The 27,845-nt window shown below is 38.8% G+C and overlaps 3 protein-coding genes across 3 annotated transcripts; 2 read left to right on the top strand and 1 right to left on the bottom strand.

Moving 5' to 3' along the window:
- Positions 1–46: 46 nt before the first annotated feature.
- Positions 47–5,186, bottom strand: alg3 (ALG3 alpha-1,3- mannosyltransferase; the record flags this gene model as incomplete). Its single annotated transcript, XM_079244379.1, has 9 exons — positions 47–901; positions 990–1,132; positions 2,529–2,607; positions 3,064–3,269; positions 3,362–3,482; positions 3,609–3,769; positions 4,016–4,163; positions 4,241–4,340; positions 5,006–5,186. 9 exons carry the CDS (start codon positions 5,184–5,186, stop codon positions 721–723), a joined length of 1,320 nt encoding a protein of 439 aa, XP_079100505.1. The 3' UTR covers positions 47–720.
- Positions 5,187–5,275: 89 nt separating this feature from the next.
- On the top strand, positions 5,276–11,359 carry mul2 (mitochondrial E3 ubiquitin protein ligase 2). The gene is made up of 6 exons (XM_079244177.1): positions 5,276–5,326; positions 6,319–6,458; positions 6,883–6,970; positions 7,078–7,198; positions 8,947–9,178; positions 9,312–11,359. The coding sequence occupies exons 2-6, from the start codon at positions 6,342–6,344 to the stop codon at positions 9,813–9,815; spliced, it is 1,062 nt and encodes a 353-aa protein (XP_079100303.1). The 5' UTR covers positions 5,276–5,326; positions 6,319–6,341; the 3' UTR covers positions 9,816–11,359.
- Positions 11,360–17,590: 6,231 nt separating this feature from the next.
- Positions 17,591–20,311, top strand: camk2n2a (calcium/calmodulin-dependent protein kinase II inhibitor 2a). The gene is made up of 2 exons (XM_079243680.1): positions 17,591–17,995; positions 18,639–20,311. The coding sequence occupies exons 1-2, from the start codon at positions 17,827–17,829 to the stop codon at positions 18,707–18,709; spliced, it is 240 nt and encodes a 79-aa protein (XP_079099806.1). The 5' UTR covers positions 17,591–17,826; the 3' UTR covers positions 18,710–20,311.
- The last annotated feature ends 7,534 nt before the right edge of the window (positions 20,312–27,845 follow it).

Raw genomic sequence — 27,845 nt, 5'->3', positions numbered from 1 at the left:
AACAGAAAAATAGCATCTATTTTTAACATGTAACACTTTCGCTGTTTCAAATTGCTGCTTATTTTTCAATATGTCTAATTAGAAGATGAATTAATAACAAGTCAGAAGATTTATTACAGCCTACCTAAATGCATTTGAGTGAAAAAAAAGTTGTCTGAAAATACTCCAACTGTGACAGGAAAAATGTAATAAAATCAGCCAATCACAATATTCATCTAAAGCTTACAGATATATTTGTACCTCTTATAACATACCTCAATGTACTGCTTTCTGTTAACGCAGCAGAAAATAACCTGTGCACTAATAAATGACTATTTCTGAAACCAACATAATATGAAGAGGAAAATGCATGTATAGGATGCAGCTCTAACATGAGCGGGAATTATCTGTAACCAACATGACAAATTATTTCAATACATAAAAGCATTTATGACTGTTCTTCACTTTGATTATGTGCCTGAAAATGAACCTGAGAAAATATCCTTTGTTCTTCCATCTCTTCAACTGCAAGTGACAACTACAAGCCGTTGCATCATGCAGGTGTCAGTCTGCACCTCCATGTTTGCTTCCGTCACTCTGAGCAGCGTGCTGAGATGAGAAGGAAATGACTCCTTTTATCGACTCAAACGGTCCACCACAGTCACCTCCCTTTGCATGGATAGTGAGGATGGAAGCAGCTGATTAGACCGAATACAAGTCCTGGTCTGAACAGGCTGTTGCTCAGTGACGTTTGTCTTTTCCAGCCGTGTGTTCATGCCTTTCTGGTGGGGCTGAAGGCAAGGGGGGAGCCAGCCATAGACAGAGGAGAATAATGAGGTGGCAGACGTGGAGGGAGGCTGAGCTGCTGTTGGTTGAGGGATACGTGTTCCATGAAAGCTCAATCAGACCCAGAATCAGAACTCTGTAGAACAGAAACAGCTCATTATTTTCACATAAGGGGGGTTGAAGGAAGTGGAACTTTTGATTTCGCATTTTGAACGTCCTCTTACCTGAGCAGGTGGGCTAACTTCTTGACTCCTCCACTCCAGAGCAGGTAAGGCAGCGTGTGGAAATACCACACGTAGAACTGGTAGTGCAACGAACGGCTGAAGCACATGCCAATGAAGTTAGAGGTGAACAGAATCAGCACCATCTGTGATTGGCAGTTAAGTTCCCAAAACACCAACAACATTGTCCATTTAATATCTGGCTGAGATCACGCAATTAGCAAGTTAACATTTGACTATCCATTTGCAAGGCAAGTTTATTTATATAGCACAATTCAACAACAGTGTGATTCAAAGTGCTTTACAGAGTAAATAATATATTAGAAAATAAGAAGCTTAATTTAAAATTAAAACATAAAAGCAAGGAAAAAGGAATAACATTAAATAAAGACACACAGATTTGGACTTAAAAAAAAAGCTCAAAATAGTTTTGAATAAAAACAGCTGAAACGCATCTGAAAACAGGTGGGTCTTTAACCTCGATTTAAATAAACCGAGTGTTTCAGCTGATCTGAGGCTTTCTGGGAGTTTGTTCCAGACACCTGGAGCATAAAAGCTGAATGCAGCTTCTCTATGTCTTGTTTTGACTCTAGGAACTGAGAGAAAACCTGATCCTGATGACCTGAGGGGTCTGGTAGGTTCATGATGAGACAGAAGGTCTTTAGTAGAATATAATTAGATGAAAACTGCTCAGTGAATTAAGAATGGGATTTTTTTTTATGTCCTCGTCAATAACATGACTTCCAAGTCCTGATGTGACCGGTCAGTGTCCCTGCAAAACCAGACACAGATACACATGATCATTCCTGACCTGACCTGCCAGAGGGTCCAACCTGCAGGATGAATTTGGTAAAAGTGAATTTGACATAAAAGACATGAACTGCAATATTTAAAATAAAAGTAACTGAAATCCCTAAACATCCATGTGAGTTTTCTTTTTTGGTTCATATTTCAATTGAAATATATTCTAAGGCAGGGGCATAACTTGGTATATATTTTATATCTTTCTTACTTAAGTAGATGTGACTTCAGTTTGTAAGAGTTTCAGGTGTTCAGGATTTTTACACATATGTGGAAATGTACACATATTCACATTTAAAATAAATTCTGGGTGTTGCAAAGATATTATCTCCATGAGGTCAAATACTTTATTTTTCAGTTGCAGATAAACATGGTTAAGTGTTTTGGGATTTTTCTTGGGATCCACTGTGATTTGCAAATTTTAATGGACACAAATTAAGGCAAAAAAATGTCGGAAATTACATTTATTTTGCTCCAGAAATTTCAGTTGTTTTTTTTTTTTTTCTCCTAAAAACGATAATTCATAAAATGTAAACATTATGATTATGTAGTTGTACTTCTTTGCACTAAAACAACCTGAAACATGTGGAGTTTGTGATATTCATAGATTATTATGCTGTTATTTTACTGGTCCAGCTTACTGGAGCTCACATTGTGGGCCCTGTACTAAAGTGAGTTTGACACCACTGCTCTAAATGTTTAGTACAGAAACAGTAAGGCATTAGACTGAAATGGAAGGATATGATCCACAGTGCTCTTCTGGGCAGGCATTTTCCTCTGATTTGGTTCCTTGAGGAGTTCAAAGATGCTTTCTCCAGATCTTGTGAGATAAAAACAAAGTTACTATATATAGGAATTTTTTTTGCCATTACACCTTAAGATAAAAAAATAAAAAAAATTAAGAAATAAATTAGCTGAAAGCCTATGAAAATGTTGCTATTAGCAACTGATTAAATAATAAGAGATGATATAATAAAACTTGTATTATAGCCAGTCAATAAATCAATGTATCTCACAAGAACTTAATTTAGATAAAGCATTAAACATCCCAAAGTACATAGAATTAATGTAATTTCAATATGCTTTATCTATTTAAACAAAGTACACAGTATGGCAGACATGGTATATGTTCAACATAGATCTTATTGCACAAGAATAATGCTTCTATTATTATTAATATAACAAATGTCTGCACTATATGACCACCTTTTACATTGCCTGATTTAGCTCCTTCAGCTCGCTAGTGACACACTGATGCACTCCACATCTGTCTCACCTTTTCCAGCGCCGGAAGGTAAAGAGCAACAGGACAAGCAGATGAGTAGCCAGCAGGAGCAAGTGGAAGTAGCGATTCAAGAAAAGCCACTCTGGCAGGAAGCGCCAGTTTACTGTCCACTTGAACATGAACTGGCGGCCGAGATCAAATGCCCGAGTTACATAACCAACAGGGTTTTCTAAGAGGAACGGAAGGCCCAGCAGAAGCTATGGTATAGAAAAAATATGGAGACAAAGGTTGCTAAAATATATTTCTTTTACAATATATGTGCTTAGCTTTATGTAAAGGAAATATGTACCTGTATGCCTGCACATAGTGAAAGTTTTGGGATTGTCCTGATGAGACCAAACTCCGACAGGAGAAGAAAAAGTAATCCAGGGGCAAAAAGAAGCACGTTCATTTTCACAGATACTGCTAAACTGTCAAAAGGAGAAGGATATGGAGTTGTAATTTCATCAGCTCACTTAGGGTACATATATAAAAAAAAAGACAAAGATATATATCTATTTAAATGTTAGCTGTGGCACTGAAGAGTCAACACTTGCCTGTAAATCCCACAGCCCAAAGTCCAGTATCCATCCATGAAAAGATTAACAGCAGCAAACAGTAGCATCATGGCCACTGGATCATTAAAGAGACGCAGCACAAAGATGGAGTGGATCCGATAAGAGGCACAACACACAAAGAAGAAGATATAGGGAGGAACCTAGAAAAAATTCAGTCCATTAAAAAAAAACAAAAAACAGAAAGCTGGTCTAGTTTGTGTGTTATCTGTGTATCTATATTTGATGATGATTTTCCTTTTATATATATGGACCGTTGTGTCTGTATTAAATAAATATTATTTTTCTAAAGTATATTGACACACAGAATAAATAGTTTGTTTAGCACAAGTTGGTTTTTACCCTTGGTGTAAAGTTAGAGAAGCTTTAAAGCACAACGTCAGTCTGACCTTTTTAGTGCGATAATATATCCTGAAGACGAGCAGAAGTGTGATGAGGTAGAAAATTGTGAAGATGTACTGGCCAATGCGGATGTTCACCCCATGGTTGGTAATGTAGTATAGAACTGTGAAGATGTAGACAAATCCAGCTGGATACCTGCAACAAAAAGGTCTTTTTCTTGACTACAGTCCCTACACTGAAGGATACACAAACTAAAAGCTTTTCATACTCACACCAAAGGCCCAGTGTCTCCTTTAAGTTGGGTGTAGTCATAGGTACCATTAATTACTCCTTCCACCTCATCCATGTAAGCTTTCCAGTCAATCTCAGTGTCTGCAACAAATGACATGAAAATGCAATCATATCTAATAACTAAAAAAAAAAGGAAAACAAAAACAAACGTCTGCTTTCATATGCGACATAGTAAAACAATTCTTAAATATAACTCCCTGAGTTGATTTTGTCCACTTACCTACTGTATATTAAAAAGAAAGATCAGCTGACCATGAAAGTGCTACTGATAGTGTAGCAGAATAAATCGATTACATATGCTTACACATATCTGATAGGACTAAACGTAAACACAATACTTAGTGCAAAAAAAGAGAGTTATAATGACATTACTTTGCTATTTCAATATCAGAATTTTACCATCATTGGGATTGTTGAAGTCCTATTTATTAGAATAACCTATGTCAAATGGAATAATACATGAATTTGTCAATTTGTTGTTATTGTGCTTCTGGAAATGCACAAGACCATCAATAACAAACATATTTATTCACTTATCTTTGAATAATAGGCAGTTTCAAATAAAAGTAAGTGCCATTTCATACTGAGACAGAGCAGACGACTGTGGTCATGCAGTGCCAGTGAATTCCCTTGGACAGGTGTCAGTCGAAGTTAATGCTAAGCTAAGGCTAACTTCTTAGCATTCAAATGCCAGGAGAAAAGGGAGTGTATACCAGAGCATGCTAACTAGCCACGTGGCTACTTACATGCTACTTTCTGTATGACCCAAAAATTGATTCCGATTTCCAAAAACCACAAAACTGAAACGACCAGTAACGTGTACTCCGTCTTAAATAAGAGCAAATGCTTGTCCTGCCAGAGTGTCTGAAATGTTTCCCACAAGGGGGACGAACACACAGGAGACTTTCTCCGTGCACCTCCTGCCATCTCGGCGGAGAAACGACGTGGAAGAAAAGGCCTAAACTGACATGCGCTTGTTGTCACGTGACGTTTTCACCCTTCACGTCACGTGACATGGATAACGCTGCGTACACTGATGTCAACTTGGCAGCTCTTTACTCTGACAGGTAAAAGAAAAAGAGGAGAAAAATAGAACTTTTACAAAGTTGCTTTTGAAACTGAGATATATATATTTTACACATTTTGTATAATCATTCATAAGATTATTCATTGTTAGATTGTAAAAACGTTTAGAGGTCACTGCTGGACCTCAAATAGTCCTACACCATTAGCATGCTAGCGGCTAACTTCACAATGAGCAAATCGTCTTTGAAGTATATAATTTCTGTTAAATATCTGTTAAAAGTAACACAACTTGAGCGTTTAGGATATTGTTATCCATTTTAATTTGGTTTAAACGGAGACAGTCTTACTGAATCATAAATGTGAAATATAAACCGGTGTGCAGTTCTAGTCTTAGCGTTTTCCACATGGATATAACGTTGCTGCTACATCTCTTTACAGGTACCTTCATTAGTAAATTTCATTATTTCACATTTGAAAATATGCACGATAAGCATGCTTTGAAAAATGTTGTTAAATACGTTCCTGGTTTTGTTTCCAAAACCCTTAAACTTCCTCGTGGACGTCACTGTTTACTTTTGAAGATCTACACCAGAGGTCCGTTTTAGCAACACGTAGAAACTGATCATTTGCTTTAACTCGTCTACCATATTTGTCAACATGTATTTATGTTATCGTTTCTGCTTCGTCCTCATATTTGGCGTTCTTCATTTACTTATGAGTCTTTAACTAAGTCCAAGAAACACCTCGTCAGAAATAATACCATAACATTGCTTTGAGTCAAGAGGTATCGTCATCATGCAAAGGGAAAATACACCCAGTACATAGCTAGATGTATCATTATTTCCGTGGTATATATTTTGCATGGAAGCTGTGAGATTGGCCTGTGGATTCATTCTATTGATAACACTCAACACACTAAATATATATTTTAAGCATATAAGTATGCTTAAAACTAGCTTGGAGCTTCCTGCTGTGGCTTTACAAACTTTATTGAAATATTGTTACATGCTGTTTGTGTATGGTCTACTTTTAGGGTTGTGACAGGACACAGAGGGAATGGATGGTTTTTCTGTGACGTTCACAGAGGCCGTGTGTCTTGGGGCCAGCCTTACCTTCTCAGGCATCTTCTACTATTTGCATAAGAAAAGCCGAACAACCGTAGATAAACTCAATGTAAGTTAACAGACTTTACGATTAATCTGAAAATGATCTCTAGTTAATTGTTGTTTAATGTTCATGCTTACATATTGGGGCAACCCTCTGGAAAATATTCACGTGATATAAGTTTACTTAAGTGGCAGTAATTTTTTAATAAAACTGAGTGAAAAGTCAGCAACAAAAGGTAACATTCTCCAATCAGACAACTAAGTATAGCTGTTTTTAGAGGCCTGCAAAAGTAATGTGAAGATGCTAAAACATAAGGCTTGAGAAAATATAAAATAAAAAGTTTAATTATACATGGTATTGAGATGTTTGTCTGAATTTTCCTTTGTGATGTTGCATTGTATGAACATGTTGCAAGGCTGCTAATATGCAAAATCACAACCCTGAATATATTATATACTGCTTGTTTTAATAATCTGTTTCATACGGTCAGAATGCTCCACACTTCACTATAGATGGAAAACTCAGAGAGCTTTTGAAAGTTACTCCTGGGGCATGTCTTCAGTATGCTGTCATTGAAGGTAAGCAACCTTTCACAGTTTCAGCAAAGATAGAGGTTGGCAGGTTTTCCCTGTGTATAAACTTTTATTCTCTGCTTTGTATGTTTGTACATGTATACATGTTTTAGGTAATGTGAAACCAGTAGGCAAGTCTCTGACAAGTAACTTCCACAAAGAAATTGCTGGTGTGTTACAAAGATTTACACTGAAAGAACACAAGCTGGTATGGAGCGGCATTTCACGCACATGGTAAGAACAGAAATAATGCACAATTAGATTTAAAACCAACGTTCCCATTTTTATGATTTCCAAGTGTCCAAGTGATTTCCAAGTCACTTTACAACTCATGATGATCACTTTTGTTGGTGTTGTGTAAGCAGAGCAAAGCAAGTTTATTTGTATAGCATATGTCATGTAAAGGATAAATTAAAGTACTTTACATAAAAACAATAAAGTTTTACAGCTGCTTGCAGGAAGCATTAAAAACAAACTTCCAAAAGAAACTAAATAAAAAGAGAAAAAAAGTAAAGTAGAAAAATAAAAGTTTAAGCGTGGTGAATTAATGTTTGTTTTCATAAAAGGCGTTAAATAAAAAAAAAAAAATCTTGACTTAAAGCAGCTGAAAGTTTCAGCAGTCCTGCAGATTTCTGGGAGTTTGTTAGGAACATAAAAACTGAACGCTACCTCTCCGTGTTTAGTTCTGACTCTGAAGACAGAAAGATTTGACCTTGATGACCTGAGACATCTGATTGGTTCATAACAAACCAGAAGATCATGAATGTATTTTGGTCCTAAATCATTCAGTGCTTTATAAACTGACAGCAGGATTTTAAGTAATTTTTTTTGACAGACAGAAAGCCAGTGTAAAGATCTGAGGACTGAAGTTGTGACCCAGTGTCTTGGTCTTAGGGAGGACTCAATCAGCAGCGTTCTGGACTAACTGCAGCTGACTGGCAGACTTTTTAGGGAGACCTTTAGGGACAGCGTTACAGTAGTCTGGTTTGCTAAGGATAAATGCACAGACACGTTTTTCTAAATCCTGCTGAAACATCAGCCTTTTAATCTTTTATATGTTCTTTATGTTCTTCACAACTGTTTGTCTTCACAACTGAGACTGTCAAAATTCAGGCCTGAGTCCAGGATTGAAGTGGGATTTTTCTGACTTTGTTGTTGTTTTTAGAGTAACTGTCTGATGCTGGTTACTGACTTTTAGTCTTTTTTTCTTGGTTTGTGTTCATTTAACTAAAGTATTTTCTGGTACATCCAGTCTTTAATTTGATCAATACATTTGATCAGAGTCTGGATGAGATTTTATTCTCCTGGTGACATGGTTAAGTAGATTTGTGCATCATGATCATTACTATGGTAACATATTTTGTTGTTTTTTGGAATTTTAAGTTAATGGGAGCTTGTATGTGTTGAACATCAGTGGCTCCAAATAAAGCCTTGGGGAATTTAAAAAAAAAAAAAAAAAAGGAAATGATAAGTTAAATGTTGTGTTTCTGTATACCATGTTTACTTATATACCAGAAAAAGAATGCACAGAGGAAATGATTGGTCTTAGTACAGAACTGGTGGTACCCCTTAACAATAAGTCAATTTAACTAATGCAGTTTCACTGCTACATGGTTCTATAGATCTAATCTGAAAGTCTTTGCACTGACTTTTATTCTCAATATGTAGATTTAAATTATTTAAAACAATCTTAAAGGTTAGAAATGAAGGGAAAGTTTAATATATGCTTAGAATTAGTGAAAAAACAAGAATCAAAAGTAGGTATTTTAAATAATGGTTTAATTTAAACTAACTTGAGGGCCTGTGGTACATAATCAGTGCATAAAAACAGAATGATTGGATCAGGAACCGAGATGTTTTAAAGGTACCCATTACTAACCTCTGTAAAGAGGGAAGTTGGAAAAAAAATTCAAAGTTGTCACCAAAATTGAGACCATTTTTCTGCATAATCATCCTGCTGTATGTTTCTCTTCCTGCTACAGGATGGACACGGAGCGGGTTTTACATGAAAGAGTGAATATGGTGCCTTTTTTATTATCTGGATTAGATGACACCACCGTCAGAGTCCTTTGCCCTCTTCAAGCCTCTGGAAATCACATGGAGATCACTAATGAGAAGTTTCATCAGGCCAATTATGGTTTTGGAGACCTAGTAGGCCAGTACTTCAGCGGGGAGAAGTCTAAAGGTCTCCTGGAGATCGAAGAAATGCTCAAGGTCAGTTCTCAATTAAGGTTTTTTTTTTTCTTTTTTTTTTTAGTGAATTCATATAGGTATACAAAACACATTTAGTTTTGATGTGTTTCCCAGGCAGATGTGAACAAAAACAAATGACTAAACTCTTTTCCAGGTGGGGACAACAATTACAGGCGTCGGGGAGTTAATAGTAGACACAGATGGAGCTCTGAGTCTTCGACCCCCGTCTGATGGCTCCGAGTATTTCTTGAGCATTGCAGACTTTGAAACTCTGCGAAGGGAGAACAACAGCATGGCCGCTTGGTGGAAGGCGCTGGTTGTTGCCTCTGCTTTAGCAGGGGTAGCTGTCTTTCTCTGGGCGGGCATACGCTACTACAGACACCTAAAGGACCGCTGGGAGCGGGAGCAGGAGAACAGGGAATTTGCGAGACGGCAAGCCGAAGCCATAAGCCTACGATCAGGCGAGACCTATGAAGATGGAGACAACAACCACACAGGGAACATGTGTGTAATTTGTCTGAGTCAGCCACGAGACTGCATCCTGTTAGATTGTGGACATGTCTGTTGCTGCTACGTTTGCTTCCATGCCCTCCCAGAACGCAAATGCCCCATCTGTAGGCAGAACATTGTCAGAGTGCTGCCTTTCTATCAGCCCTGATGTGCGACCCAGTGGCTATTTGATCTCAGTGCACTTTAAACAAAACTGTGCCAGCTTCTCTCTTCAACGTTTTAAACGGTTTCACTTTTCATTTAAGAATAAATGAGAATTAAAATGACACTGAGCAAACATTTTGTTGATAGCAGCGGGTCAGTGAGGTACATCTACCAGCAGTTGTGTTCAAAAAGTTCAGAAGAACCAAATGATTTGAAATATTATTCATTGAAGTAATGCCGATGGATCTCGTCTTAAACCTTTATGTGCCTTATTTGGTTATATGACATGCTGCTGTGTCAGTGCTACTATTGTAACGTATGAACTTGGTAAAAAAAAAAAATATCTAAGACATTTAAGACATCTTGTGAAAAGAACATTTAATGTGGTTTTATTAACGCGCTACAGAAAGGGAACATGTTCAATCACTGGTTTATTTTTACAAAATCCGGAAATTAAAATCTAGAATAAGTTGCAAGTATTTCACTCATCAGGCATGGATGAAATGGCATCTTGATTAACATTAAGGGTTAGTCTACCTAATTTATTAGTGCATACCACCAAATACTGTAAGTGAAAGCATGTTTTATACAAAAAAATGAATACAGCTTTTTGCAGATGTCTGAGTAATTGAAGTGATTATAAAGACAAGAAATGATTATATCACTCGTTCTCTGTATTTCAGGTATTAATCCAGATAAATTCGCAGCTGGTTGCATTGTTCAGAATCTGTAAACGAGTTATCATCATTCAAGTTGCATTGTGGGTAATGATTGGCAAGAAGGGAAAAACAAATGTGGAACTAGAAAAGCACTCTGAGAGCGCAAACCTCCGCAAAGGCCTTTAAAAAGTTCCTGGATCCAAACGGTGATACAGATCACCTCTGAAAATAGATCAGTTATTCCTTTTCACATTTCCAACAACTCCTGAAAATTTCATGAAAATCCATCCGGAACTTTTTGAGATATCTTAAAAACGTATAAACGCTGGTAAAAACATCACCTCCTTGGTGGAGGTAATAATAAAGGAACGTTTTGTGGTGTTTCCATATCAGTTTTTTCAATGAATAATTGTTCAGACACAGCACACAGTGATGTTTTATTTTCATTACAGAATCCTCTTTATTGTCGCTTATATTTTAGCGTTGCCATGTGAACGCTTATTTTGATCACTCTGTAACTGTAAGGAGAACCGTGAAAGATGACTGTGGAAATCAAGCTACATTCGTAAACAAAATTTGAATCCTGGATGTTGCATTGACCACACAAACCCTTTTATGAGCGGGTTTATGTTGTACAGTGAAAAAATGAGTTGGATTGGATTAAAAAGGAAATATTATGAAACACTGAGAAGTATAAATGCAAAATCAGTTGAGATCTTGTCTCTGCAACAAAGAACCAAACCTGTTGTTAACCTTTAACAATAATCATTGTTACATTTATCGTTAAGATATCCTAAAATTTCTTCATACATGGATCGATTTGTGATCAAATCAGTTGAACTGGACATGGAAATATTTGTTGACCATACTTTGTGTCCAGTAAGCCTTTGTATGGTGAGTCATCAAGTGTACTATTTTTCTGTTCTCTAACCAGCATCGTGTTGATGTTATTAGAAGACAGAAGAACTTGCTTTTAGCATTACCGAAATAAATAAAAAGCTAACATATGTATGTCTGCATGTGTCATGTCAGGCCCGAGTGGGTAAAAAACAAACAAAACAAACTTATAAACAAAAGAAAACAAGCAGGTGGAAAAACACAAGACTTTGTGTCTTCATCAGTGATCACAGAGATTTATTTTTGCCAAATTCTCTATGAGCCCTCTCAGCAGATGAGCAACGGCAGCTCTGAGGGGAGAAATAACACTGAAACTATAACACTAAAAGACCTTTCAGGGGATTTGATTTGCTCAATGCAGTTTAAGAGGATAGAATCACATCGAGCACAAGAACAACTGATGCTTACAAAAAATAAATCATGTATGTGAAGTCCATTTAGAGAATTAACCAACAAAATGATAGCTTCCTATCCTTGTCCTGTCTACACAGAACTACAGCATATTTATCTATTTATTTATTTTTTTCACACTTAAAAATAACATTAAAAGTCGACATAAATATACAAAACAAAAAGAAAATGAAGCAAACACTATTTACTCTTTCAATTGCCGAACAGCACAATGCAAATAACATGTAGGGTACATGAGAGAGGTAAAAGCCAAAAAGGCTTATAACAGCACCACTCCCAAACCACTAGGTGTCTATCTTTCCATACACTTTCATTGCTGACCAGTGGTGGGGAGGGGAGAGACACTGACTCCAGTGGCTTGTTACACTCCCATGTCATGTTTAATCCATCCTGATAGCTGCCAAACAATTTAGATGATATGGTCATTCCCTAATTGGATTTGCTTAATGGGTGTAGACTCAGATTTATAATGATGAGGGAGAAGCAGGGTGGTTCATTTAGGTCAAAACCTCATTCTATTTACAAAGTGTATAAAGTATGACTTCAGGTCTTTCACACCAGTTTGCTTCAAATCAAAATAAACTATTATGATGTCATTCAAAGTTCCCAGATTTTGTAAGATCTCTAAACTTCATCTAAAGTCATTATGTCCAAACTTTTTTTGGTGTGTATTTGTTTTGTTTGGCAAAGAACCAAAATCTTATTTTGTGTATGGACATCTTGCATGCAGAAAAGTATAAAATCACCGCAGACTGAGGTCATTACTGTATTTAATACCAACAAGTTTTAAATAAAACCACATTTTCAGCAGTTCAGAACAAAAGTTAAAAACCTGAAAATCCTCACACATTGTGATATTCTGTGCTTCAGCTTCATGTGAGAAAGGCCAGATGGAGAGTTGTCTCTGTGTTGTTCTTTCATTTTTATTCCTTTTTTGACTCTGCCTGGCCAGATTTTAGCAGACACACCAACAGAGATGCATTATCTCAGGAGAGAGGCCCATCACAGCGTGCCATAGTCCCTGATGCCAATTACCGCTGACACCCATCTGCTTTGGGCATGCAGTGAAACGTGGTATAAGTGACCTACTTTCTGACAGTAGTGTTGCTGCAGTGCTTCTTCTTTCATCAATAAGCTGCGTACTCCCTCTCTGTGGAGCAGGACAAAGGGACAGGAGAGACAGGAAAGACATGTCATTTAGACAAAAGATCCTTTGGGTTAAATTTCCGGTTTAGGAAAATTGTACAGATTTTTCAGAAAAAAAAAAAAAAATTACCTTCTGCACATGTTGTGCTTGGTTGATTATTTATGTGGGAAACCTGATTAATCATTATGACTGGCACCTGTTTGCATCTGAAATGTCTGGTAAACATTTCAGAAAGCGGTTCTAGCGCCAGTGGTGATCCTGTATCTCAATAATCTGGGACCTATAACTCCATCCTCCAGGATGACAACTCTTCCCCACACAGGCAGTATCATCACAGTGCGTCCAGAATTTAGGAGTGGGGAGGATGGCATTAGTCCTGCTGTGAGTCCAGACCTTAACTCGGTTGACACCTGTGGGATCAGATTGTGCATGCTGTTTGTGACCAACACAATCATGCTGGCTGACCTTCAACAACTCCTGGTTGAAGACTAGGATGCCATCTGATACTAAAAATGTGACCTGGCTGGTTTCTAATGCTACTCAGGTCTCTGACAGGGCATGATGAAAAGCGTAAATATGATCAATATGTGTAGTTTGTGATTCTGTGGGAGAGTGAAAGCATCCCATACATCATGTAACTCAAAACAAGAAACTCACACCCCAAATCCAACTTGCACTCCGAATCCAACCCGTTGGAACTTAAAATAAGATAAAAGGAAGGAAGCTGGATGAGCATTTGAGCCAGGATAAAACAACAAAGATCCAGGGGTACACCAGGGATTGTGGGTGCAAAGTGTAGCCGCTCTGTGGCTTCTGTGCGCATTACACTCCAGCTTGGAGCATTGTTAATTCACCTGTGTGCTCACTGATCTGAGAACAGGAACTCTACTGACGTTTACTGAATCCACTGGAAGATGTATATGTCGGAAAACAAACAGCATTAAATATCCTGATTAAAGGTGCAGGTTTACACAATGCTATTATTAGGTTATTAACATCAGCTGTGTGTGTTTCCTGTTTCTGCAGATGTTAAACAGTTTTAGCTTTCCTGATACAAAACCTTGTCTTCTGTTCCACTCTGACACACACACACACACACACACTTACACACATCTTAAGAACTAAATTGATCCTGACTCTCAGCTCCAGGCTTGTTATTGGTGTTTTTCCTCATCAAGGAGGAACATGGTGTGTTTATACAATGTATGTGTATGTGTGTGTGTGTATGTGTGTGTGTGTTGGTTCAGAAAAGCTTGGTCTGCTCAAACAGAAAGCTAGGGAGGAGGTAAGTGACTCAGCACACTGATTCATCTGTAATTGGGAGCACTGCTTCAAGAGCACACACACACTCTTTTTCAGGGCGGGTGCCCTTGTCAGAGATGATGGGACTGACTGAGAGAAGCTGCTCATTAAGAACTGCTGCCTGAACCATAAAGACTGACACAGAGGAGGAGAAATCACAGCAAAGACAAACATCAGCCGCATCCCAAACTCCCAGCACTAAACCCAGCTGGAATTCACATGTACAAGAGTTGATATGGGGAAATGTCCAGTTGGAACAACATATGCAGCATCTCTACCCTGAATTTGAAGCAGCATCTGGTGCCATGTGGGGCAGCAGGTCAGATTTTGCCTGACAGCCTCTGTCGCAGAAAGATGACATCATGTGAAATCCCTGGCCCTATTTTGAACCCTGCTGCATGAATCAACATCTTCGCTAGCCGACAGCTGGAAGCTGCACTTTGTTGGGCAGGAGCAGCTTTGTAAATCATCGCTGGGGAAAATGTATTATCCCTGATGTACTGTCTTATACAGTGAGTATGGGTAAAAACGTCAACGGGGGCAACTTGATTCATTTTTACAACCAACAACATCCTTTTTTATACTCTGTGACAGCTGCTTGTATTTAAAGGACAATGACTCACTGGGTTGAATCTACTTGCAAGGAGGGTTTATTAATAACTGGTGGTCCACAAGAATGCAGTCAGGACTCAGTCATGTGTTTTTTACACAGGGTTGTTTCTGTGGGTGACCAGCAGACAGGAGCCAGCCTAAATCCCACTCAATAACCACGTCTTTTTCCAACTGGAAACCCAAGAGCTCTTCCAGCATCACCGGTCTCAAGGCTGGTAACCTGTCATGTATCAGCTCAGCTATGCAGACTGGTGACTCAAATAGAGGAGCACTACTTCAGTGGAAAAGTTATTCCATGTTTATATAGGCGGGTCAGCTGACCTAAGTTGTTGAAATAAGTTTGGTTCAACAGCAGACTTTTTGCTGGTGAAGAACTGAGATCAGATTTTTATGACACATCATTTGTGATGGAGTCTGAGTTTTTTAGATGTTGCAGAAAAAAATAAAGTCATTTTAAATGTAATGTCAATGTATTAACTCAACTGAGCCTTGTTGAAATGAGCCATTTGCCCATTTTCATCCAGATCCATTTCATGGTTGACAAAGGAATAAACTGAAATCATTTTGCTTAACACAAACTAATATTATGTTTTCTGACTGACATTAAATGTTAACTAAGTATTAGTTTTTGACTGTTGTTCCTTCTCGTAGTCCAACAAAACCCTGACAACCCAGACAAGAGTAATGACTACAGTGACAGCGAGGGCAACGACCATGCAGTCAGGGCAGGCTTAGCTCCCAGTGTGGAGAAAATTGAAAAAACAATAATTACATCATTCTTATAAACATTAACAACTTTATAGACCAACATGTATAAAAAAAATATACATCAAGAGTTATATAAACCATGTGATTGGCTAAAATAGATCACGATAATGTAGAATTAAACAGGAAAACAAATAATTAAATAAGCAAGTAAATAAATAAATGCAAAATGTAATAACTTATTTAAATGGAAAATTGATTAATTTAACAGTAAATAAATGAAGTGAAAATGTGTTCAAAGCTAAGCCCTGGAGGTAGATATTGAGCCTCTTTAAAAACAAAGAGCAGTTTCTGACTGTTCCATAGCAACAGAATTAGGTCCCATTTTAGGTTTTGGTTCAAACTTTGCAGACAACCAAAAAGCCAGTATCAAAGGCCAGGGCTTATTTAAATGCAGGTATAATAACTAAGAAGGATCAAAATATTTAGACATTTACAAACCACATCCCAGCGGTGACTGAGATTTAGATATGGTTACTGTGGAAACCAGTGGCTTCATTCTCATGTTTAAGAAACCAGTTGGAGATGTGTCATGACACATTATTCTACTGGAGGAAGCTATCAGAAGATGGACATGGTCAGCAGCAACACTCCGGCAGGCTATGGTGTTACTCAGCCTGTACTAACAGCATAATTAACATGCCCAAAGTGTGCCATGAAAACTTCCCATACCACTGCACCTCCACCATGTGTTTTTACTGTTTACACCAAATTCAGATCAAACTATCTGAATGTTGCATCTGATATGGAAACTTTTCAGACCAGCCAACATTTACTAATAGTCGATTGTCCAATTCTAGTTGATTTTCCTTTTGAACTGTACTGAGTTTCCTTTTTTTAGCTGACAGGAGTGGCTCCTGATCAACTGCTGCTGTTACCCATTTGCTTCAAGCTCAATGTGTTGCACATTTAGAGATGGTATTCTCCATACTGGTTGCAACCAGTGGTTATCTGAATTATTTAGCCTTTCTGTCATCTGCAACCAATTTGTTTTTCATTCTTCTCTCACTTCTGACATTAGCAAGTCATTTTCATCCAGGCAGCTGCTACTCAATGGATATTTTCTCTTTTTCACACCTTTCTCTTTAAGCCCTGAGCATGATTGTGTGTAAAAATCAGCAGATCAACAGTTTCTGAAGTACTCAGACCAGCCCATCTGGTATCATCAACCAGGCCACGTTAAAGTCACTTAATTTACCTTTCTTCCTAATTCTGATTGGAATTTCAGAAAGACTTGATTAAGTCTTCATGCCTGAAATCATTGAGTTGCTGCCATGTGATTGGCTGATAGGCTATTTGTATTAAGAGCAATATGTACACGTGTGTCTCTCACTATCTCAGATGTTTGTTTGGTTTTTTCGTCATTTTAAATACTTTCCAAGCTCAGACCTTCCCTATCCATTTCCTGTTTTGCTGAGTATTTGACTATCACGTCATGATCTGGGCATTTAAAAAAAAAAAAAAAGTGTCTAAATCACCGTCCTTTGCTGTCCAGAAGGCCTATGCCCGCTGAGAGTCACGTTAGGTTCCTCTCAAGCTTTATCTGCATATACTGCACCTTGTTATCCAAGTTCTCCTCTGCCTATGACTTGGTGAAGGAAATGAAATGTTGAAATTAGGAAATGTTGGATGGAAATCTACAGTAGATGGTATAAAAGTGAAAGATGTTCACAGGTTACAATGAGAAGGTTGCATGCTTTGATTGTCCTGAAGTGTGGACAGAAAAGATATGCTGAAGAAAATTCTACAGTTTTCTTAACCTGAAAGCTGCATCAGTAAGCGGCTATTTGATCAATCTCCTGTTGGTGTCACTCTTGCTCCTTTTCCGCTCGGAAGTCCCCCTAACGCTCAAAAACAGTCACACACACAAACACGCGCGCGCGCACTCTCGCGCTTCAAACCCGGATGGATGACTTCACCGCTCTGCCTGGGTTTCCTTTATGATCCCGGGATCTCCCACTTCCCTCGCCAGACATCAGCCAGCAACACAAGTGAACGCAACTCTCTCTTTTCTTCTGTCTCTTTTGTACACACACTCTCTTTCTCACACACACAAACACACGGAGTCTCTGCAGCTGCAACAGCATACAGGGACCACAGAGACATCAACACTGGCCCCTCTTGAGGATACGCACCAACTTGCAAAAAGACGAAGGATCTACAACTCCTGAGGAAGACTACCTTTTTCTCGCAAGTGATTCTTCACCAGTCTACGTGCCACAATGTCCGAGGTTCTGCCATACAACGAGGGCAAAATGAGCGGCTACGGGGCGGACAGCGAGGTCAGCCAGATGTCCTTTAGCTGCGGACTGCAGGACACAAGCGCCTTTTTCGCTGCGTCGCAGGCAAAAAGACCCCCAAAGCTCGGGCAGATCGGCCGAGCCAAGCGAGGTAAATGATTGGATTCACACTTTCAGGCTTGTCAATGTAACCGATGCACAAAAGCCTTTATTTATGCGCTGCGTACCAACATGAATAGTGCAAATCTGCGGCGTTTTAAAGAGTGGACAGAAGTGGGAGTTCAGTAATCCTGGAATAGGAATGGTCTAGAATATTCCTTGCACGGTCTTTCTAAAAGGTTCACACAGTGAATATACTTCTCTGTTACAAAGGTCAGAAGTTGTCGACGACATCCTGACTGCATTTACGCACGAAATTGCCTTTGTGCAAGGACACACCCCACAGCAGGGTTAAAGCTTCAGGATGAAATGCTGGCTCGTGGCCATTACTGGGAATAAGTTGTTTTTTTTTCCCCAGGTGCGCGTTGGGGGGGGGGGGGGGGGGGGGGGGGGGGGATGTGCTCTAATGCTTTTTATATATTTATTTACACAACTAAAAGTGCACATCTGTCTACTTTTAGTTTGGTCATTTACTGCGCCACTTTCTCACATCTCATCGACTGTAAATAAATGAAAGAAACAGTGAACCATTGATTGAAAATACATGTCTTTGTTCTCACGGGCTTATCAGTGAAATGTGATGAATCTGAGCTGTACAATGTGAGTAAACATCCTCTTTCCTTTCCTGTCTGCAGTGGTCATCGAGGACGACCGAATAGACGAGGTCCTGAAAGGGATGACAGACAAGTCTTCACCTGGCGTTTAAACGCCAACGATGCCTTGCAGACTGTTTTAATTTTTGATCACCGATTTGAGGCACTTGTCGGCTGTGCATGTTCGAGGATGTTGCAGGAGAAAACGGCAGCTCGATGCAGGCTGGGGATGACAGGAGGGAAATGAGAGAGGCAATGGATATAGCGTGAAGGAGAGCGACGTGAGGAGGAGAGAGGTGAGGAGAGAATGGTGGACTCTGGAAAAGACCAAGATTCATCGTGGGATTGCTGGCAATTCTCCAAACGAGTCCCGATTTTTACTACTGCTGCGCAGCAAGATGTTGAGATGGCTGACACCTCTCTGTATCTCAACTTCTGCTGACTGAAATGATGGATGAACTTGCCATTACTTCACGGCCATCTCTTTCTGTTCCTTTCCAAATAAAAAGCGCTGTAAGCAAACAAAAACACTGCAACTAGAGGGCAAAGCTTAATCTCAGCCCTATTTCTATAAGTTGTACAGTAGGTAGCCTAAGCTCTCAGATGTCCCCCCCTCCCCCTCCCACTCCTTTAGGCTTTGCTTTGTTGATCCAGTCAGCGACGGTGCATTCAAGGGAGCTGTCCTTTCAGCACTGGTCCAACGCATTCCTGTTGCTGCTATAATGCTTTTTGAAAAACAGACCAACCAAACTCCACAATCTGCTAAATAGAGGAGACTCGTTGTATGTATAAAAATATATCCGAGGATGGTGCAATGTTAATATTCTCTGTAGTAGAACCCCATTTCTTTCAGCATTTAAAACAGAAGCTAGACCGCAGATAAAACTGAGAAACAAGCTACATTTTTCTTGCATTGCCCATCAGTGGTTAACGGTGCAAGCTGGCACCTTCATGTAGCTGATTTATACCTGCACATATCTTTCTTTTCCCCCTCTCTTTTGTCTTCTGTTTTGCATTTTCAGAAACACTCAGATATCTACGGAGGCCAGCGGAAACGTGGAGATTCTAGTAAATGTTTTAAATAATGGTCATGAAACTGAAAGTGATTTCTATTATTATTTTTTTTCTTTTATGTTTTGCAATTATTTGTGTTTTTGTCTTCTATGAATTCAGATTTTCTCCATGTATTTGCATGAACTTGTCACTCCGGGTGCCAACGCAGGTGCCGCCACTCTTACCCTGGCACGCTTCTTTTTAACAAAAGTCATATTTGTATTTTTATATCTAAATATTTGTTATTTAAATTATATGCTAGTCTATCGTCTTACAATTCATCAACAGAAATATTTGTACTTCAGAGAGGATATAGCGAATGGGACTGGGCCTCACACAGGCGCATCTAAGATTTTAGTGGACTGGTCTCATTCTATATCAAAGGTCAGACATTTTTTTAAGACTTACTGAATGTGTCTGGGGTTTTTGCACACATCAATGTTAAACTATTATTAAGAAATCGTATACTGTGACTTGAGCTTCGTTGATGAATTTGTTAGAAAATGGCAGTTTTAGAGTATATTGCACTGTTTACGAGTATCCTCAAATAACACAGTGTTATTTGACTGATTTTGGACATTACAGTTTTTGTTTCTTATTTTGTTTATTTTGTACCATTATTTTAAAGAAACTGGATATGGTTTGTTGTGCATGAAACCTTAATATTTTCAATAATGAAATATTGTTTTATGAAGCAAAAAAAAAAAAAAAAAAAAAGCAACAAAAATGTCATGACATTCTAAGAATGAGTTATTGTATATTATGATGCCATTTTCACTGTATTTGGTGAATAAATAAATGGTGACAGAAAATGTTAATGCGATTCCTTGATGTGGCTTTTGTTCCAAGGCATTCAGGCAACAAAACGGTGAACAAAGAGCCACCGGCAGGGACCTGGGCGCCTTGTGCAAATGAAACTAAAGAAGACAAAAAGAAAATAAAAAGCACATTCTCCCAACCACAAACGACTTTTACATCTATAAAGACCACACTTTGTTACAGGGTGGGGGCCTCTGCAGACTTTGGATTTGTTAGTCATCACCTCAGTGATGGTAAATACTGATTCTTAATTAAAGAGTGGGGAAGAAACAGCGATCCATCTGTTGATTTGCTGAATGGCTCCATGCTGGCCTACACTAGCGAATCCAATAAATCGCAAGGCCCCAGGAAAGCCACGATTCACAACACGATGATCTACAAAAACATAGTTCTACAGCAGGGGTGCCCAAAGTCCATCCTGAAGGGCCGATGTCCAGCAGATTTTTGATGTATCGCTGTTCCAACATCTGGCTTCTGCTAAATGGATCACACACAGCCTATGGAAAACTTGCAGGATCGTGGCCCTCAAGGACCGGCGCTGATCACCCCTGATCTACAGTGACTTCATGCAACAGCTCACACACAGGCATGTTCCCACTCACCAAGTAGATTCTCATCTCTAGTGCAACAAGGAAAAACACATATGATGTGTGTAAAGGTCCTAAAATTCAGACATCTTTTTTGGTTTCAGACACAGACAGAGGCTGATCAACTGAGCTTCTTCAATGTGTCAATAAGATTAATGGCATGAGCATTAACACTCATGGGCATTGCTCAGTGGCTTTTGATAAAAGAAAAACAAGTGGCTTTGGTGACTCTCTGGCACATTAACACAAGTCTTAACTTATTTGTCCATATCAAGTTTGCCTAAATGTCACAACCATCTGACAGCAGAAGGTGAACCATTCATCTAATACTCTTGGCTTTTCAGCTTTATCTTGTTGATTCTTACTCACATCAGGTGAGCCAATACACACGCATTTCCTAGAAGCACCCCGGCTCCGGGTGGAGACAACCTCAATCAGCAGGCACTGCTTTTTAAAGCGAGGAGATCTGTGGAATCAGGTGAAAGTGGAAGATGGAGGAAAAGGCCAAAGAATATTCTACTACAATGTTTGCCAGTGATGTCAAGCAGGAAATTGGGTCAGCTGGTATCACTTCTCTTCCACCTGTAGTACACAGACCTGAGCAGCATAGATAACGAGTCAGTGAAAATGAATTGCCCCATGATCACGCGAGAATGTTCCTGGAAACCATGCTGGATGATTTAGAGTTTATTGGTTCAAAAACATCTACAGGATCATTAAAAGTAAGCAAAAGGGTGCAATGGGACACTAAACATGTTATTGCAATGGGACAATAACATGTTTAGACTGATTCTTATATCACTCTGAGAGGAGGGGGGGGGGGGGGGGGGGGGGCTCTAATAGCTGGGCAATGCATCAACAAAGTGTCACAAGTATAACCATCTTCATTCCCATCAGCTCTGTTATTGACCGTTCTGATAACATCAGCACTGTACGAATGAACAAACAGAGATATTGATTATGTTGTGGACAGTGTGTGTTTGTAAGTGTGTGCTCCTGTTTGATGCCATGAACAATTACATGTTTCACAGTAATGGGCAGCTTCACACTACTAACCCTGTCATACGTGTGTCTGTGTACATGACACTTGTACTGCAATTTACGTTACTATTCACAGAAATATGGTACAGTTCCTTTGGCATAATAAAATTTGCATAATAATGCATCATTTCCTAACAAGCTTATGGTTGAATCAAATGGTAAATCATGGAGTATCATAGCTTGGGCTCTAAAGGAGAGGGGTAAGAAATATGTCTGTAAACTGAATTTTGACAGGGGCTGCAAGGTGGCATAATGGTTAGCACTGTGGCCCCAAAGCAAGAAGTGCTCGAACAGGCTCTAAGTTGCCCATAGGAGTGAATGTGAATGTGAGTGGTTGTTTGTCTCTTTGTATTTGCCCAGTGACGGACTGGCGACCTGTCCAGCATGTACCCCACCTCTCGCCCAAAGACCGCTGGGATAGGCTCCTGCTGCCCCGCAACCCTTAATCCCACTAAGCGGTACGATAATGAATGAATGAATTTTGACAGCAAATCCAGCAACACAACAATAACGACAACAAGATTTTCTACAAGCCCAGCTGATGGGAAACGGACCTGTATTTCCACAATAAAACACTGAATAAATATATAAAAACATCTTTATTTAATTTGATTAACAAAGTTCACTGTATATAGCTTTTATAAACTATGTATTTATTAATATCTTACATAATGATAATACAGAAGTATGTAAAATAAAAGAGAAAAAAAGTTTATGTATTTTCAAATGTATTTATTTAAACTTTACAATCTTTCAAATTCAACTAACTAAATTAGGTTGTATTTAGGTCTTGTCACTGCATGCATCTGATTGAAATGAGACTAAAAGAGCTGCCTTTAATCCAAAAAAAAGGAAAATTGCATTTATAGATAATTGTCCTAAATCTATTCTCCAGTCTAAAGGAGATTCTTTTGATCAGGTGAATGAAAAGTTTTGTTTGCTATACTAAATAAATAAAACACGTAAATAAGTGCTTTTTATACTCTATCAAGCTGCAGAGCCCACAGTGTTGATGTGGAACCTAAGGCATGTTTTGCAGCTGTGGATGTTCTGCACGCGTTTACAGGGCATAGTGCTTTGCTCAACCGTAACGCTCCAGTTGAGCATGAATATAAACTGGAGAAAAAACTGAATCATGTTTGTTTACATTGTACACATAATAACCAGTTTCTACTTGGAGCACTTTTCTCATCTTAAAAGCTCAGCCAGTCTCTGTATTCAGTCAGTTTACTGCTTCTACATGTCTTCCTTTTTAAAAATGTTTCCTCTTCTCAGGGTTGCAGTGGTTTCAGTAAAGTGGACTGTTCATTTATCAAATCAGTCAGAAATCTTGCTGCCAGTAATAGTTTGAGGGTTTTGACAACAGGTCAACACATACATGTTACATAATCGTAGCTGCTCTTGCAAGCATGCAATTTATGCTATCTCCCTTGCCAATTCTACTTCAGTCTGACACTGAGGCATTAAACCAAGCTTTATAGCTTTACTCATGCTCAATAAATACAAGTTTAAAATAACTCTTATTTACCATTTGACAAAAACAAGATAGCAGTTTTCCAAAACTTTATGCAATGTCTTAATATTTTGTTGTGTTAATATGTTGTTGTGTTTGGTAAGTCGGCTGCTAGCAGTAGTTCCCCACCGATGGTTTCTCAGGACCCCCATTCATGCAACTACCAGAAAGTTGTTTTTTTTCTTCAAAATAAGGATGAATTATCTGCACCGTGACATTTCTCCGACATGTCTCAATAATGAAATAGTGCAAAGCTATTGTTTTTGACCTCCAAAAATACAGTTCCCATGTGGATAAAACACCCAAATGATTAAAAAAAACAACTCTGTGTCTGAAAGGCTCGGGGTCTCCCTTTGCTCTTTGGGGGAAACCTCTTGGGGACCAAGGGACCCGGCTAGGGAACCAGTGATTTATTTAAATGTTGTAATTTTAAGCCTTTTCATTTAAAAAATCAAACCTTTCTGTGAGCTCTTAACCTATGTGTGGAGGGAGCTACATGTTTTCAAATTGTTCACTCTATTTATTGAGGTTTTCCTTCGCTACTGTCATGGCAGATCCACTCGTTTTGGTGTTCTTTGAAAGAACTAGCTGAGGATAATAAAGCCTTAATAATTCTCTAAACTGCTACGAAAGATGAACTTCTTCATCTATAACTGATGAGCAGCTTTGGTTGAGCTTTGAGGTCAGAGGTTACCTGACTGTCGACTGGAGCAGAGGATCTGATAATGCTCGGGTTAACACAAAAAGTCCTGTGGATGCTACCTCTATGAAAAGTTTGCTGTTCAATCACAAAAACACAGAGAGAAGCACCACAAACATGCAGGTGTCAGAATGCCGAACACAGCAAACCCTACAGCAGACAGATCATTGCAGATATCACTGCAATCTCTTCTGTCATCGTGCAAATACACAAACGCTACTTTTGCTCCATCCCGTATGGACATCCAATAATATTCTTCCTCCTGTTACATAAGTCTGCTATTCAATATACAGTATGATGCTATTATGCTGCCTCAATATGGGTATATATGCATGACTGTTTCTCTTTGCTCACATTGCATCTAACAAATGCAACAATAACAATGCCCTCTGTCCTCTCTGGAATGTTCCAGAGCAGCTTGAGAACAGGCTACAAGAGAAAGGAAAAGCATTTATTCAAAGACTTGGCTACATTTAACATCTATTTTGACTGACGGAGCACCTTTGAATAGCGAATTGGGAGTAATTATAAGCATGAAAACGGAAATAAATTGACCTAATGATTGTAATAATGAGGGTGACATCCACTGGTCCAGTATGTTAAGTGTCTGGTAATAAGTCCTCTGAACTCAAACCCTGTTGGTATAAAACCTTCAAGTGGCCCAGACCACATACACAGTTCAGGTAATTGAAGAGGAACAAGGATAATTTAATGTTTGATTAAATGCATCAACTAGATTAATTACTTATTTCCATTTCAATGCTCCTGTTGGGTCCAACAGTTTTAAAAGTGATACGTCAACATTCAGAACCACTGAATGTCAAAGACAAAGCTCATTGTTTCAGACAGATGCAAAGAAAAAAAACAAAACAAAACAAAACATAAAATCAGTCTAAACTTGGAGAACTTCAGGACCTCATAAAGCTTGTCATTTTTGGTATAAAGCAGGAGTAATGTGGACGGGACCTGGAAGGTTGCCTTCATCTGAACCTGCACACGCAGCAGACTGGCAACCACACCATGGATCAGAGAAGCTTGGATTTTGGGCGCTAGCAGTTTTTATTTGAAAGCTACTTGACAAGAAGGTGGACAGGGAGAGATGGAGATAACATGGAGGTGACAGCATTCTAGTTTCACCAAAAGAAATAGTAGCACTCACACACACAGTTATTTATCTATACAAATAAGATGACCGATCAGAGCAGTCAGTCTTTTTGATAGAGGGGAGTCCTAAATAGACAGCAGCTGAACTAGAGTGTTTCAGGCTGACAAGGACAAGACATGCTGAAATAATGCATAGAATTAGAAAATAATAATAAATTCTTGCAGATCACTATTCATCATCAAACTGAAAATAAGCATGGCATCATCTCTTCGAAGCATGGCCGTATGGCTTTGCTTTGTTGCACAAAGCACACATAATCAGAAGTGAGAATTTGGATAAGAATCACAGAGACTGAGTGTAGTTTCGGGAAGCAGAGCTGAGTTGTGATTCAGTTTGAACACAAACTCAACACAACAAACCCAGAGTTGTTTTGTGAAAGCACGCAGTCGACCTTTTGACTTGTATGATCCATCACGTAACACCCACACAACAAATGGTGCTTCCAGAGGACACGGTGGTGGTGGTGGTATAAGAGGAGCGATGGAGGAAATAAAAGAAGAGAAGCATTGAGCGTGCCATAGATTAGTGGTGTTGCTGCCCTTGGGCAACAGAGCATAGAGGACAATTAGCAGCAGGAGAGAAAAACAATCTGGCTTTGCTTTTTTACACCCAGAGAGATCTGGATCATACAAGATCAGGCGAAATAAAATAAAGAACAGTCCAGAAGACAGGATTTATATGGATGGAAAACTTCTCCTGCGTGTGGTCTCTGCTTCGCGGTTATATAACTTAAGTCCGGTCAAGTTAAATCTCACTGTCAGGGTCTCTGCCAGTCCCACTTAGTCCCGCTGAGGCAGCTGAAAATTAAATTGAAAAGATTTCTGAGTTTTAATATATTCAAATGCTGGCAAAAGACAAATAGAGGTAAGATCAAACTACATGAAGATGAGAAATAAAGTAGCATCATGCTTTAGTGGTATGTAGGGACACAGTCAGCCTCCATCCATACACAGAGTGACGTATCCGTCAAATATTTTTATATGCCAGTTCAGTAGTGTGGCTGCAGCGTTTCTAGTCAATATCAAACCCATGGCCATTTAAGTCTTACATAAGCACCCCCATGTCGCCCATCCTCCAAAGTCAAATAGGTGCCAGGCTGTTCTTCATCCCTGCTACTGAGTTAGTCAGGGAATTGCAGCGATTTGTCACCATAGATACCAGATAGTACCTAGATAAATGTCTGTTTACTCATATGTGTGTGAATATTGTAACAAGAGTATCCAGTTACTTCCATGGTACACTTTGGTAAAGTTACATTCTCTTTCAACTGGAAACACATATAGATAAACTTTTCAATTATTCATTTTTCTTAAAAGTGAAATGTTTATAAACAGCATTTTAATTTATGCCTCTAGCTCAACTGTTCTGTAAACGCTTTTGCCGGTGACATATATCTGCTCCTGCCACCATGAACAGACATGTTCATGTTCCAGTCAAGCTTCCTGAACACTTAAAGAAGTGGTCTTTGTAGTGAGGTTGTATTCAGCTGCCTTTCTGTGGTTAAAATAAAGCAACTAGCAGTGAATATTTTTGTCAAATTGTTGGCATGCCAGACAAACAAATTCTTTGCGGTTTAGCGGTTAAAACCCCAGCTGGGGGGCGTTGACAACACATACTCCCAAATGGTGCCCTAATGGCCATTTTTGAGATTTTCAGTATAATTCCAAAAGTAATTGCAGAAATATAATCATTAATCATGGGTTTACTCTCAGTGAGCATGTCCTCACTGTGTTGGATCAGGACTTGAAATGAATCTAAATGGTGACGATTACATAGCAAACTCACCTAGTTACCTCTGATTGTTTCTATTTAATATCATATTTGTTTTTTAGTTTCTTTTAATTGTTTTATTCTCCAACAAACATTTCAAAGTGTTTCTTTTGAACGTTGCTTTTGTTAAATCACTTCAGCTTGTCTTGTACTTGAAATTTCACCACACAAGTAAACCTCTCTTGCCTGATAGCTTCATGTTTGTTTACAGACAGGTTGGTCTACACTGTAATAGAAATACTTCAATGAAAAAGAAGTAAAAAGAAATAAGTAAAACAAGCTACAGTATAATCAGCTCTGCACACATTCCACACAAGAACACAACTGTTTCTTTGTTTCCACATTTATCATCAGTTGAAGAAACATATACTGCAGGTTGGCCCTGCGATGGATTGGCCAGCTGTCCAAAGTGTATCCTGTCTTTTGCCCAAAGACTGCTGGGATAGGCTCCAGCTTCCCCTCGACTCTGAATTGGACTAAATGGTTAGGAAAATGAATGAATGAATGAATACTGCAGGTTTACCTTCATTATTTGATGTTAATCTCATAATAATGGACAACTGGGTGAATAATTACATCCTTTTTGGATAGACTGATGGAT

The sequence above is a fragment of the Telmatherina bonti genome, assembly GCF_933228915.1.
Source record: "Telmatherina bonti genome assembly, chromosome: 7".
NCBI lineage: Eukaryota > Metazoa > Chordata > Actinopteri > Atheriniformes > Telmatherinidae > Telmatherina > Telmatherina bonti.
Note: the sequence above shows the minus strand (reverse complement) of the source record. Positions and strands in the feature narration are given on the sequence as shown.

Bases quoted from the DNA above. Each gene is read 5' to 3' on its own strand.
- mul2 (XM_079244177.1), top strand. From the start codon at position 6,342: ATGGATGGTTTTTCTGTGACGTTCACAGAGGCCGTGTGTCTTGGGGCC. The intron at 6,459-6,882 runs GTAAGTTAACAG...TCATACGGTCAG, and splicing joins CAACCGTAGATAAACTCAAT to AATGCTCCACACTTCACTAT. The intron at 6,971-7,077 runs GTAAGCAACCTT...TACATGTTTTAG, and splicing joins TCAGTATGCTGTCATTGAAG to GTAATGTGAAACCAGTAGGC.
- camk2n2a (XM_079243680.1), top strand. From the start codon at position 17,827: ATGTCCGAGGTTCTGCCATACAACGAGGGCAAAATGAGCGGCTACGGG. The intron at 17,996-18,638 runs GTAAATGATTGG...TCCTGTCTGCAG, and splicing joins GATCGGCCGAGCCAAGCGAG to TGGTCATCGAGGACGACCGA.